The sequence below is a fragment of the Tauraco erythrolophus genome, chromosome 16 (assembly GCF_009769465.1).
Source record: "Tauraco erythrolophus isolate bTauEry1 chromosome 16, bTauEry1.pri, whole genome shotgun sequence".
Taxonomy (NCBI): domain Eukaryota; kingdom Metazoa; phylum Chordata; class Aves; order Musophagiformes; family Musophagidae; genus Tauraco; species Tauraco erythrolophus.
Window position 1 is genome coordinate 21,772,840 of NC_141480.1, and position 13,066 is coordinate 21,785,905.

General features: G+C 57.4%; 2 protein-coding genes across 2 annotated transcripts; both read left to right on the forward strand.

Annotated features, from left to right (window-relative positions):
* Positions 1-2,601: 2,601 nt before the first annotated feature.
* On the forward strand, positions 2,602-6,033 carry LOC147527701 (ubiquitin carboxyl-terminal hydrolase 42-like). The gene is made up of 7 exons (XM_086621875.1): positions 2,602-2,617; positions 3,214-3,411; positions 4,656-4,766; positions 4,841-4,943; positions 5,092-5,159; positions 5,321-5,391; positions 5,947-6,033. Exons 1-7 carry the CDS (start codon positions 2,602-2,604, stop codon positions 6,031-6,033), a joined length of 654 nt encoding a protein of 217 aa, XP_086478001.1.
* A 254-nt stretch (positions 6,034-6,287) lies between these two features.
* On the forward strand, positions 6,288-12,822 carry LOC147527702 (uncharacterized). Its single transcript, XM_086621876.1, has 11 exons — positions 6,288-6,389; positions 6,718-6,858; positions 7,077-7,177; positions 7,932-8,028; positions 9,170-9,297; positions 9,621-9,768; positions 10,164-10,301; positions 10,850-11,005; positions 11,321-11,422; positions 11,849-11,951; positions 12,617-12,822. Exons 1-11 carry the CDS (start codon positions 6,288-6,290, stop codon positions 12,820-12,822), a joined length of 1,422 nt encoding a protein of 473 aa, XP_086478002.1.
* Positions 12,823-13,066: the final 244 nt, after the last annotated feature.

Consider the following 13,066-nt stretch of genomic DNA (forward strand, 5'->3'; position numbering starts at 1 on the left):
GCCAGCCAAAGTCAAACCAACAAAAGGCCTCACTGTCCCCGCCCTCCCTTGTGCAGGGGGGCAGGACATCCCATGGACGGCCATACTGCCCCACCTGTCCTTTGTGCACAGGGGCAGGACATCCCATGGACGGCCATACTGCCCCACCTGTCCTTTGTGCACAGGGGCAGGACATCCCATGGAAGGCCATACTGCCCCACCTGTCCTTTGTGCACAGGGGCAGGACATCCCATGGAAGGCCATACTTTTCCCACCCTCCCTTGTGCACGGGGGCCAGAACATTCCATGGAAGGCCACACTGCCCCGCCCCCCCTCTGTGATGTCATTGCCGGGACACCTATATAAGGCCACTCGCCCACCCCAGCAGTGGCAGACGCTGTCTTGGCTTCGGCGCGGTGGCTGCACCGGGCTCAGGGGCTGCCACCCCTCGCAGACCCAGGAGCGCAGCCGCTGTTGTGGAAGAGAGTCCGTAAGGACACACCTGAGTGGGAAGTCTCAACAGCACAAACTGGGACGTGCTGCTGGGTTTCCTGCTGTCGTGAGCAGTGGAAGATTTTCCAGTTGCCTTTTCAGTTCCTCCGTGAGGTCAGTGTCAGATCCTGATTTGCTCTGGACGGGTTTAGTCCCCAGTAGCGGTGGGATGGCTGCTCAGAGTCTGGATTCAGTTGTTCCCAGGAGGTGGTGTGGGTTTTTGGGAAAAGAAATCATTTAGTGGCTTCACTCTGTGCCAGGCTGTACGCTGAGTACTGTTGGGCTTGTGCTTCCTTTTGGCGAGAAGGATGTAAAAGGAGTTGGAATTAGGGAGCTCTGGAGAGGCTGTGAAACCCGGGCAGGGGTAAAGGTGTGGGGTGAGTTTTGCTGAAACGGTTCGTGACCAAACGGAGAATACTTGATAGGAGTTTCTTGGTGTCCTGGGAGTTGAGCCTCCTGGGAAACCTAAACAGAGTTTAAAAAATGCCCAGCTGCTGAAGGGCCCTTCTTCCCCAGCGCTCTGGCATGAGCGCTGGGCAGGCGGGCACACAGAAACCTTCCCGGCTTTTTTGTGCACGTCAGAACGTCACGGTGTGCCGGGTCTGTGTGCTGGGGGTTTTGGTAGCGGGAGAGGGGCTGCAGCCCCTGTAACTTCCCGGGCTCCAACACCGGTCGGAGCGGTCTCTGGCCAGGTCGGACCCCCCATCCCTTCAGGCCAGGGCCGAGCCGGCAGCGCCTCTGCCGATGCCCCACGTACGGCGGGACAAGGGAGCCCGAAGTGTGGCTCGGAGCTGCAGTGAAGAGAGGGGGGAGGTGGGGGCTGCCCCCTCCCCAGCTTCTGTGCAGGCGAGTGGAGCAGCAGCCAGACAAACTGCCCTGAGCTCAGCAGGAGGGAAACTGGCTGCCCCAAGCAGGGCTGGGGAAAACCAGATGGCCCAGGCGGTGCAAGGGCCAAACTGGCCAGTTCAGGTGAGGCAGAAATACCAACCAGCTGCCTCGTTGGGGCAGGAGCAATACTCACTGCCCTGCCAGTAGGTCAAGGAATTAAACCTGATGCTAGAAAGCCACCTACAAACGTTTCTCGGTGCTGCAGGGGAGAGAGAAGCTGGGTGGGGGCCCGGCAGCCAGCCGACGTCAACCCAGTGCAGTTGCTGAAGGTGTTTCCATGGTCTCCAGGGGACATGCCCCTGTGTCACAAAGGGGCAGTGATGTTGCACCTGCCCGGCGATTGTGACCTCACCTGGCCAGGGCTTGAGATCCTGAAAAGTGGGCCAGCAAAAGCTAGTTGGGCTGAGCCAGCCTTCGGGATAACTCGGCTCCTTCCTTGGCTACTTGCGTGGTTACTTTTTTCCAACCAGTTATCGTTTACTGCCCACTTCTCCTCAACTTCCATCCTCTTTCAAAGGTAATTCTCATTGGACTTTCAGGACAGATCACAGGGTAGGTAGGTACAGGGAAGAAGTAGAGGCTGGTCTGTGCCTCCTGAGCTGTCAGCTGAACTAGTACACCTTCACAGGCTGGCCAGGGCCACGGATGGAGTTGCTATTTGTTAGTTCTTATTTCTTTCCCATATCCTAGGATAGGTAAGTAGGGGGTGGCAGTGCAGTCGGCAGCATTGGGCTCAGCCTAGAATGGCAAGAAGCCACCCTGACCGATGCGGTAGGGAGGGAGACTGAAAAGCAGCGTGGCGAAGGCGGCCGTGAAAGTAGCGGCCGAGAGCCGGTCACTCCAGTGTACGCGGTGGGCAAGCGTGGGCTGGAGAGCCAGAGGGCTCCGCTGCTAACGCGAGCCACAGGTCAGCAGCAGGTCCTCTTCAGAGAAGGTGACATGCAATGGTCTTTCAAAAGGGCCTTGGTAATTGCCATCACTTGGAGTCCTGTGACAGGGATAGTAGGGCCACCAGCCTGCAGCTCTGCAGCAGTTCCAAGTACCACTGGAGCACTTCTGGTGGCAGATGCTGTTCTGTGGGTCACGTTTGGGTATTTTTTTTAAACCATTTTGTTGAGCTACAACTATTTCTTTGCAATCAGGTGACAGGATCGGCACCGGTCTTCTGTTTCTGCAGCGCGTCCTGACATCCTTTGCCATCCAGAGCTTTCCCCTCTGTTCCTGAGAGGAGCGATGGACGCAATGGGGAACGACTCCTGTGAGTAATGGCTTCAACAGCAAGCCTGGACTTTGTGAATCCCCAAAGGCAAGGGACGTGGCTGGCATGAATTTTGGTGTGCTCGCAACCTAGAGTGAATTCTGGGATGTTTCCTGACAGCAGCCGGGCTTGCCCAGGTGTTTTTGATTAGACACAGAAAAACGCCTTTTGTCACCCCTCTGCCACGATGTACAAGACTTTGAAAGATGACATTGCCCGTAGAAAGTTCTGATGTCAGCAGGGTTACCTTCTGTGACGGGTACTTGCTGGTTTTCCTCAAGTTACAGTCAGGAAAAGGGAAGACTTAACCTGATAATCCAATTCAAGGCTCTAGAGGGAAAGGAAGGTAGCCTGAGGCACGGAAAGCAGAGGGTGGCTTTGTTGGATTCTGGCAAAGTAAGCAGGGGAACAGACTGTTTTCCAAACCTGTTTCTTGACCAGTAAATTTCAATGGCAATGTTAGGCTTCCCCCGATGTTTCTGCGCTGGAGGATAGAGCTGGTTGTCCTGCGTGCTCCTGTACAGAGCTCGACTTTTAAAATACGCTTTTGTGCAACTGCATCGTCTCAACTCTTTCCAAATGTCATTTCCCTGCAGTCGTTGCTGTGGGCATGGCTCCACCACAAAGGAGCCTCTTTCCCCTGGAGATCTGCATGGAGTGGCAGCAAAGACAGAGTGTTGGAGCGGGACTCTACAACCTGGGCAACACGTGCTTCCTCAACTCGGTCCTGCAGTGCCTGACGTACACCCCTCCTCTGGCCAACTACCTGCTCTCTCGTGAGCACAGCCAGTCATGTGAGCACTTCTAGGAACATCTCCTTGTAAATCTGTCGGGCACTTCCCAAGGATTCCCAGAAGCTGCAATATGATTTAGGAGAAAAGCAGCCCTTCTTTGTCAACCCCCTGAGTGGGTGTTCTTTGAACGCTCAAGCCTAGAAGCCACTTGTCAAGTTGTCGTGGCTTAGCCCAGCCAGCAGCTAGGCTACCGCCTCGCTCACTCGCTCCTCCGCCTCGGTGGGGCAGCGAGGAGAAATCAGAAGGAAAGGGCAAAACCGGTGGGTTGGGATAAGGGCAATTTAGTAGAACAATACCAGAAGAACGAGAAAGGAACCTGAAACCAAGCTTGCTCCTGACCCAGGAAGCAAGTCCCCGTCCAAGCTCTCTCCCCCGGTATATACTCTGAGTGTGTTGGCACAGTGGGTCCAGAGGAGGGCCACAAAGATGATCCGAGGGCTGGAGCACCTCTGCTATGAAGACAGGCTGAGAGAGTTGGGGCTGTTCAGCCTGGAGAAGAGAAGGCTCCGGGGTGATCTTATTGCAGCCTTCCAGTACCTAAAGGGGGCCTACAGGAAAGCTGGAGAGGGACTTTTTACAAGGGCATGTAGCGATAGGACAAGGAGCAATGGATTTAAACTGAAAGAGGGGATATAAGGAAGAAATTTTTCACTCAGAGGGTGGTGAGGCACTGGAACAGGTTGTCCAGAGAAGTTGTGGATGCCCCATCCCTGGAAGTGTTCAAGGCCAGGTTGGATGAGGCTTTGGGCAACCTGGTGTAGTGGAGGGTGTCCCTGCCCATGGCAGGGGGGTTGCAACTAGATGATCTTTGAGGTCCCTTCCAAAACTCTAACCATTCTATGATTCTATGGGATTGAATAGCCCACTGGCCAGGCTGGGTCTGCTGCCAGTGCTGTGTCCCCTCTCAGCTTCCTGCAAAAAAGTTAACTCTTTCCCACCCAAGCCCAGGACGCATACCTAGGTGTGTCCATCTTCAGAAAGGCACCTCTCTCTAGCCCCGAGTCTTGGTCCCTATTCCTGCAAGTTAAACTCTCTTCGCTTATTGCACAGAAAACTTTGGTCAGTTCAGCATCCCTCTGAAGCAATCTTTCTAAGGCACTAAAATGTTGCGGGCTTATTGGGACGTTGGAATCTTGGGACAAGAGGAGTGGAGACTGTTCTTATAACTTCAAGATCTCCATTAGATTTACCATTGCTAGGGATATTCTAACCTGAGGAGCTTGCTTCCCTCTCTCTCTCTTCAGGTCGTCAGAAAGGCTTCTGCATGATGTGCATAATGGAAGCACACGTTCACCAGGCCCTGCATTCCTCAGGCCGTGCCATCCGGCCTACTGCTGTCACCAGTGTCCTCACCCGTGAGTCCTTTCAGGTGCTTTTACAGGTTTCTTCCCTTCTTGTAGGAGAGAACTACTAACATCTTCTTTCACAGGAATAGGAGAACATTTCCGGCCTGGCAGGCAGGAAGATGCCCATGAGTTCTTGGGCTGTACTCTCAGTGCCATGCAGACAGCTTGTCTGAGCGGAAGCGGCAAGTAAGCACAAGCAAATTACATTTTCCGATGTTCCCGAGCCCTTTGGACTCCTTGATGGACTCCCGTCAAGAAAGCCCTATGGCCAGGGCTTTCGGACAAAGGAGAACTCTTGGAGGTGATAGCTCTCTGCCTTACCCTTTCTTTCCAGCTGGGACATCTCTTCTCAAGAAACTACCATCGTCCATCAAATATTTGAGGGCCTTCTGATCTCCAGAGGTACTTTTCCACAACTATTGCTCCCCTTGGAATTGTCTGTGCCCTTCTGTCTGCCTGTGATACACAGCTGACCATGTCACTGGCATAGTAGGTATGAAGGACAGAAACCAGCACAGCCAGTCAACTTCCCCTATGGCTGAGCATTTTGATTTGTCTTCCAGTCACGTGCTTGAGCTGCAAAGCGGTTTCCAGTTCCTACGAGGCCTTCCTGGATGTCCCTTTGGATATCAAAGTAAGAGAGTTTGCAATTGTGCTTTGAGACATCCCAAAGCCCCTGTACCTTTCCAGAATCCACGCATTTGGCTTAAAAACTTATACAGCGAGTGCAAGAGAGCTTGGTGGTAGGTGGCAAGTGGAATGGACTGTGTCTGTCTGGGGAGGCCACGGCAGTGGTCTCCCTGTAGGCTCTGGCTTTAAGCCGGACACACGTGATCCTCTCTGCACCCTTGGCGAGCTCTCATCCTTCGTCCTTTGCCCCTCCTGAACACCCGTCTGACTCCCAGGCTGATACTGTTTGTATCGTTGTCATTATTGATGACCCTGCTTACCGTTGGTAGTTGAACTGAGTGGTGGCACAGAGAGGAAGCTCTTGGTAGCCCCGGGAATCCCTGGGAACTGTGGGAAATGTCCAGCAAAATACCCTCTTTCTGCCTCTTTCTGACACTGCTGGTGGGTTCACAGTGGGTCTGCTCGGCGTCAGCTACCTGGGCCCTCTTGTCAGCTCCTCGGAAGTGTTTGGGCCAGGGCGTTTCCCCGAGCTCAGCGCTCTCCTTTCTCACCCCTCCAGGCAGCCTCATCTGTCACCGCAGCTCTGGAGGACTTTGTGAAACCCGAGCAGCTGGACAACGAAAATGCTTATAGATGTGGCAAGTAAGATGACTACTAACCACATACGAACACTAGATCCGGCGTGAAGGTGCTGCACGTCACTGAGCACAAGTTGTCTTTTCATGTCGGTTTAACGCACAATAATGTGACGCAATTTTTAGAAAATATGGTCCTATGGTACTGAGAAGCCTTAAAATAGCATAAGGACACGTCAGACCTGACAGCTTGTCTGGCCTCCCTGGGGGAAGACAAGGTGCGCTCCAGCACTTGTCTCTGTGCTTGGTTCCCAGGTGTGACAAGATGGTCGCTGCCTCCAAGAGGTTCACAGTCCATCATGCACCCAGGGTGCTCACACTGTGCCTGAAAAGGTTCGACGCTTTCACGGGCAGGAAGATCTGCAGGGTGAGTACGCGATTGGAGTGCCCCTTCCTGGGGCGGGAGACTTCCCAAAGCAGGACGCTCTTTCACGAGCTGTTCATGTTGGGCTTTTCGTGCTCCCTTCTGGGGAGACGAGTGTTGCCGTGGGAAGACAAAATGGACTCTGCTCTGACAGAGCTGCTTTGGCCAAGAACAGCTTCCTGCCACCCAAACCATTGCGTGCTGCTTCAGGGAAAACCGAGTGCTCATGAGCCGACGAGATGTGAATTATACACCTCTAGCCTTTCCTCTGGGAAGGCTGTTTCATGTAGTGGTTCAGGATAATTTCTGAGCCCTCTTGGTCTCTCCGTAGGTTGTGAAGTATCCTGAGTACTTGGATCTTCGGCCATACATGTCCCAGGCAGCCGGAGAACCAGTCCTCTATGCCTTATATGCTGTCGTGGTACACAGCGGTCCCAGCTCTCATGCAGGACACTATTTCTGCTACACAAAGGTAAAGAGCAACTTCCTTCCTAGCAGGGGAAAAGTGTGTGCTGGGGAAGACAAACTTTCACGGCAGCGTTACTGGCAGCCAAGGTCTGGGAGGAGAAGGTCTCCTTAGGGGCTGGATTGGATGTGTTTTGGCACACTCTCGGTTCTGTAGTTTTCTGCCCGTGTTTTTGTGGAGAAACCATGCAGTTCATCTCCAGGTATCCATGCGCTTCTTTGCAGGCCGCCGATGGACTGTGGTATAAGATGAACGATGAGTCTGTGAATAGTCGTGGCATCGACAAGGTTCTCCGGCAGCAAGCCTATTTACTGTTTTATGTCAGGTAAGAACAAGTGTTAAAATGTCTTTAGAAGACGTTTCTTTTCCCTGGCTCTGCTATTTCTCTTCTCATCCTCCTGAGCGTTTCTCTTTCTGTCACAGGAGACGGTTACTACCTGCACCATTCTGTGCTGTCGAATCTGAACTTCCCCATGTCAGTCCTTATCTTCCCCGGCTGCTGCCCTGGTGTGAACTGCTTCTTGTCTGCTAGCTGAAGCTGGCTAATGTAGGGAGGAGTACTTCAGGGGGGCTGCAGGAAAGATGGGGAGGGACTCTATCAGGGAGTGCATCAGGCCCAGGCATAACGGTTTTAAACTGAAAGAGGGCAGGTTTCGATGAGATCTAAGGAAGAAATTCTTCCCTCTGAGGGTGACGAGGCACTGGACCAGGTTGCCCAGAGAAGCTGTGGCTGCCCCATCCCTGGCAGTGTTCAAGGCCAGGTTAGATGGGGCTTTGAGCAAGCTGGTGTAGTGGAAGGTGTCCCTGCCCATGGCAGGGGCGTTGGAACTAGGTGCTCTTGAAGGTCCCTTCTAACCCAAACCATTCTAGGATTCTATGAAATGGAGGCTGGAGCAGGTAGAAAGACGAGGACTTGCTCTGACAGGGGCAGAACCTGGTGGGAAGACTCTCATCAAATTTCCCCTTTGTAGTCTTGGTTACATCATCCCATTGTTGTAGAAACCACTCCAAGAAAATGGCTGAACCCCAGAGGAGGCTGCAAGAACAGCCCTAACAGAGATCACTTTTTTTTCCTCCAGGTGCTCTGATTTGAAAACTGGAGAAAGGGCTTCTTCCTCACCAGCACCATCGCATGTCCATTCCTTCCCTGGTCAGCGGGGCACTGACAGCAAGCAGGTGGGTTCTGTGGGACCACAGGGTCTGCCTCATTGGACTAGGTTAACTAGGGCACCAGATGCACAGTGGATTTCTTTCTGGGGTCTTGGCATTGCTCTCTTTTCCCTCCCACACTGCAGCCAGCTTTCTTCACAGCTGCAACGCTGCTCCCTCTCAAAGCATCCCTCCTAGCTCCATCCCATTTGTCCACCTTTGGCCCTTCTGCCCTTGCAGCCCGCCAGGAGAGCCTTTGGGAGGCCCTGAGCTGTCCCCCTGCTCTGGTCCTTTCAGGAGGAAAGGGCAGGACCTTTTCACAGCTGTCTTTGCAGGACATGGCGGTGGGCATGGAGGACCCTCCAGGGGACAGCAGCTCCTCCACAACAGCCAGCACCAGCCAGCTAACCTGGCACGTGCAGGGGAGGCATGTGCAGGCTGGTCAGGGCCCATCTGGCCAGGCACATTGATTATCACCACCTTCTACGTGTGCATCTACTTGCATCTCTGCCTCTGTGCCTGTATCTGTGCCTGTGTGAGGCTGACGTCCAGAAGGAAAGCTGCGTTCCTGACCTGCAGTCAACCATCTGACTATGCGCTGCAGACTGTGCAACAACACAGGAGAGCAAGAACAAACAGGGAAGAACGACAAGAACAGGAGCGCAGATTCAGCTCTTCTCGCTGGGGAAATGTCTCCCTCTGGCAGCACTCCACCGGCCAGAGGAACGGTGACAGAGAGAGGGCTCGGAGCAGATCCCCGCAGCGGGGTGATGATCTCCGTAGCTGGATTGTGGACACCTTGGACTGCGGCCATACAACAGGGAGGAGGAGGAGAACTATTCCTCAAGGTCATGACCACACTCGCAGTGTTGGCAGAGTTTCAGAGCCCTCCAACAGGCGCTCACAGCCGGCTCCTGCACCCAATGCTGCTGGGGAGCCAGCCCTGCTAACGCAGAGAGAGCGGAGCAGATCCCCACAGCGGCACAACTGTCTCCAGAAAGGATATTTGGAGACGACGGACTATCACCCCTCAGTAAGGAGGAAGAGGCGGAAAACAAGTTGATGCAGCACTGGGGCTGCTCTCGCTGCCCAGTCGAGAGCCGCCATCGGGGCACTCGGTGTGACATCCCTGTCTTCTCTCCCCCTTCTTCTCCTGCAAATGTTTTAGGAGTCGCTCAAGTCCAACATGGATGCGTCGGGCGAGCACAGGATGGACAATGCCGTTCGGATGCTGACCCACACGCAACCGCATGACGTGACGGTGACCCTCCTACGCTGCTCCCCATGGTGCAACAGGTACGGGCCGTGCCTGCCTTAGTGGCTCAGGGCTCACCAGCCCAGCAGCCCTGGGAACCCATCCCGTGCGGGCTGCCAGACAGATGGAGATTTTTCAGGACCCTTTGGCCCCTCCATTTCCCAGCCCTGCCATGTCAGCCCCAGCACCCGCTGCCGTGGCCCCTCCCTGCCCCTCAAGGCACCCGCAGAAGCGGGCCCACTGGGTGCTGCTGGCACGGGGCAGTGGGCAGAGGCAGGGCTGGCAGCCAGCCTAGGACCCTGCGGTGCCCCAGGCCACGGTGCTGTGGCCAAGACCCTGCTGACAGAGAGCTCTGCCCCTGCAGAGCTGCTGCGACCATGTGGAGCGCGATGGTCTCCACAAGCAAGACCGCAGAGAAGGAGCTGCTGGAGCTGCTCTGCGTGCTGGAGGACTGTCCGCAGCACAGCACGTCCACCTCCGACGGGAACACCACAGACGTCTTTGCCCCGGCTGTGAGTTTCTGGAGCGGGTCTTTGCTCACCACCAGCATCGCCTCTCCGGGTGGCTCTGCATCCTTCCCTGCTACAGCATCTCCCTGCCTCATGTGGCTGCGAGGGAAGCCCCGTCAGGGGGGCTGGGGCAGAGGGTAGGCTGTGCTGCCTGCCTGTGGCCCTGTGCTGCTGGGGGGATGCTCGGCCCCAGCCATGTTCCGTGCCCTCCATGGGTTGCTCTGGCTCTTCCCTTGTGGCTCCTTGAGGGCCGAGCGATGGGGGGCTGCCAAGGGCGGGTGCTCAGAGGCTTGGCCGCCTGCGCCAGTGCCCGCACCCCATGCTGCCGGCTGGGCCAGCCCTGCACGGAGCTGGGGTCCTGCTGACTGGCACCCCTGTCCCTGCTCGGTGTGTTGCAGCTCCTGGCCTGCCCTGACGTGAAGGGGGAGGAGGACCGCATCCTGCAGCTCATCCCCGAGTACCTGCGGAGCGAGTGCACAGCGCTGCGTCGCCTGGCGCTCAGATGCCTCATGGTGTTCTGGGAGAGCCCCGCGATGGTGAGCCAGGGGCACCGGGGGGCCGGCCAGGGGGTGCCGGGCACCGCAGTAGCTTGGCCGTGTCGGGGCTTCAGGAGCTGCGGTAGCTGCTCCCAGCTCTCCTGCCTCCCCGTTCACCTGCCCGAGTTCTTTGGGGCACAACTTTGGTTTCTGGCCCCGAGGCAGCAGCGTGGGGTCGAATCGCCCGAGCGGCTTTGGCAGTGCAGCCGTTTATGGCTTCATAACCCCGCGTTGTGTTCCGCACAGGCCGAAAGAAGGTGGTTCCTGAGGCAAAGCCTCATAGAGCTGCTGCAGGACAAAGACACGGAGATTGTCAGGACGATCCTGCTCAGCGAGGTGCTCCTGCCCAGAGACATCCCCGTGACCACCTCGATCGCTCTGCAGCTGGCTGAGAGGCTCCGGCCGCTCTTTGACAACGTAAGGCTTTGTGCCCCCACCTGGGTGCTGGGTGCTGCCAGGAAACTTTGTGCCCTGTGGGTTTTCAGACCTGTGCCCAGGTGGGCCTGGAGCAGCCGGTGCTGACGTCTTGCCCTCTTCCTCTGCACCAGGAGTCCAGCTATGTGCGACTGCTCTCCATCCGAATGTTCCGAGATGTGATGCAGTCTGCAGAGACATCGGGAAGAAAGCAGCTGAAGGCGCAGGTGCGCCAGAGCCTGCTCCCGCTGCTCTGCCACTTGCACGATGAGGACCAGCACGTGGCAGAGGTGAGGATTTCTGACGTGCTGGGGTCCCCACGGGAGGTGGCTCGGCCGCCTCCTGCCCTGGCGCCTCGCGGACTGTGGCGCTCCAGCCTCCTCCTGGCCCTGGCTACGGAGCAGCAGCTCTGGGGGACCTCTGTCCCCCAGACATGGGGGTTGCCCCCGTCCTCTGCCTGGTCACTGAACGACCAGCGATGGACACGTTCCCCAGCTGCTGCATCTTCCCACCAGGGCCCAGGGGAGGCCCTGAGCCAGGTGCGGGGAACGCCGATCCGGTGCCCTGGGCAGCGATGCCATCTCTCATTCTCTGCTGCTCTCCAGGCCTCTCGGGAAACCCTCCTTGGAGCTGCCAAGTTCCTGAGAAAGAGGAAGCTCTGCCAGCTGCTGAAGAGGGAGCAGACACAGGCAGTCGGCGAGTGCCTGGTAAGGATGGTCCCAAAGCCCCAGACCCAGCCTGGACAAACCTCCTGCCTCCAATGCCCAGCATATGGAGCTGGCAGCTGTGTCCCTGCCCACTGCTGCAGCCCATCACCACCAGCCTGTGCCCCACACTCACTCCCTTCCCTTGGGCATACGGTCCCATGGGCTTTTCTCCAGGCTCCTCTCCCTCCCCGAGCCCGGGGACGCCAATGGAGCCCTGACCCAACGGGCCTTTGGCAACAGAGTGGCACCACAGCTCCCCGGGCAGCACCCAGCCCTCTGCTCCCTCCAAACCCTGGCACCAGCCGGCTGCCGGCTGGGCATCGTGGGTGTCCTGGCAGTGGAGGCCAGTCTGGGGCGCAGGGACTACGCAGCCGAGGGAAAGAGTCTGCACCAACCCTTCCCTCCATGCCCTTGCGCTCTCTCCAGCTGGCAGAGTACAGCGGCAGAGCAGAGGAGTTCCTGCACCAGTCCCTGCCGTACCTGCAGAGCCCACATGAGTCCACGCGGGAGGCGGCCGTCAGGTTCCTTGGTGAGCCACAAGCCCCGGGGATTCCTCCCTGCCCCACTGCAGCTTGGCCCCAGCCCTGCTGCTGCACCGGCAGAAGGAGTCGGCCCAGTGGCTGTGGAGCCCTGACTACCTGACGCCAGGGCAGGGCAACCACGGGGCTCCCTGCCACCCTCTCCCACCCCTGCCCTTGGGCGTCACGCTCGGGGAACGGCCCGGGCTCGGCGCTGCCGAGGGGAGGGAAGCGTGCAGCGGGGCTGCTGTGGGAAGCTGTGCTGCTGAGGCTTGCAGGGTCTGTGACGGGCTCTGTGTTCCCAGGGCTCGCTGGGCGGCGCGTGAGAGGTCAGCGGGAAGAGAAGCTCCAGAACATCTGCAAGGGTGAGTGAGGGCAGCGGGGTGTCAGGTGGGGCTGGCGGGGAGGACAAAAGAGCCTGGGCAGGGAGATGCGATCCCTGCCTCGGCTGGGGAGGGCTCTGCTCCCTGCCTGGACGAGGGGTGGCATGGGCAGAGCAGAGAGAGATTTCAGGGGCATGTGGAGTATTCGTGGCCAGCACCTTCCAGTGGATCCTGTTGGCCCCTGCTCCCTCCTGGCCACGGGAAGAGCAGGGTGAGGTGGCCCTGGCAGGAGGGGATCCTGGGGTCCCTGCAGATCTGGGCTCTGACCTTGGCTCTGTTCCTCTCTGTTCCAGCCCTTCAAGACATGGCAAATGACATCAGCCCCTCCGTCTCAAACCTGGCAGCTGAAACCCTGTCGCTGCTAAGACCTGCAGAGACAAGTCCTGCCTCTGGATTCCGGCTGCGGGCGCTGCCAGACCAGCTCCGCAGGGCATGGAGGAGGCGGCCTCGTCTCTGGGACAACGGCTGGCTGTGCTGCTGGAGCTCTGGGCAGAGCTGATCCCAGCAGCTCCATGTGCTGGGGCCACCTCAGCCTGCGGGAGAGGCTGGGTGGCTCCTGTGCAAGGCAGGCGAGTGGCTGCGGGCGCATCTTGCTTGCCTTCCTCCACAATATTGACCCCCCTCAGCTCAGCTGGTTGGGGCGACTCCTCAAGACAGTGGTTGAGGGAAGCTGCGCAGCAATGGTGCCCATCCCCGTGTGTGGTTGTGGCCAACTACCAATAAATTGTTTCTCTGCACCTGTC

Bases quoted from the DNA above. Each gene is read 5' to 3' on its own strand.
- LOC147527701 (XM_086621875.1), top strand. The intron at 3,412-4,655 runs GTGAGCACTTCT...CTCTCTCTTCAG, and splicing joins TCGTGAGCACAGCCAGTCAT to GTCGTCAGAAAGGCTTCTGC. The intron at 5,160-5,320 runs GTACTTTTCCAC...TTTGTCTTCCAG, and splicing joins GGGCCTTCTGATCTCCAGAG to TCACGTGCTTGAGCTGCAAA.
- LOC147527702 (XM_086621876.1), top strand. From the start codon at position 6,288: ATGGTCGCTGCCTCCAAGAGGTTCACAGTCCATCATGCACCCAGGGTG. The intron at 6,390-6,717 runs GTGAGTACGCGA...GTCTCTCCGTAG, and splicing joins CGGGCAGGAAGATCTGCAGG to GTTGTGAAGTATCCTGAGTA. The intron at 8,029-9,169 runs GTGGGTTCTGTG...CAAATGTTTTAG, and splicing joins GGGGCACTGACAGCAAGCAG to GAGTCGCTCAAGTCCAACAT.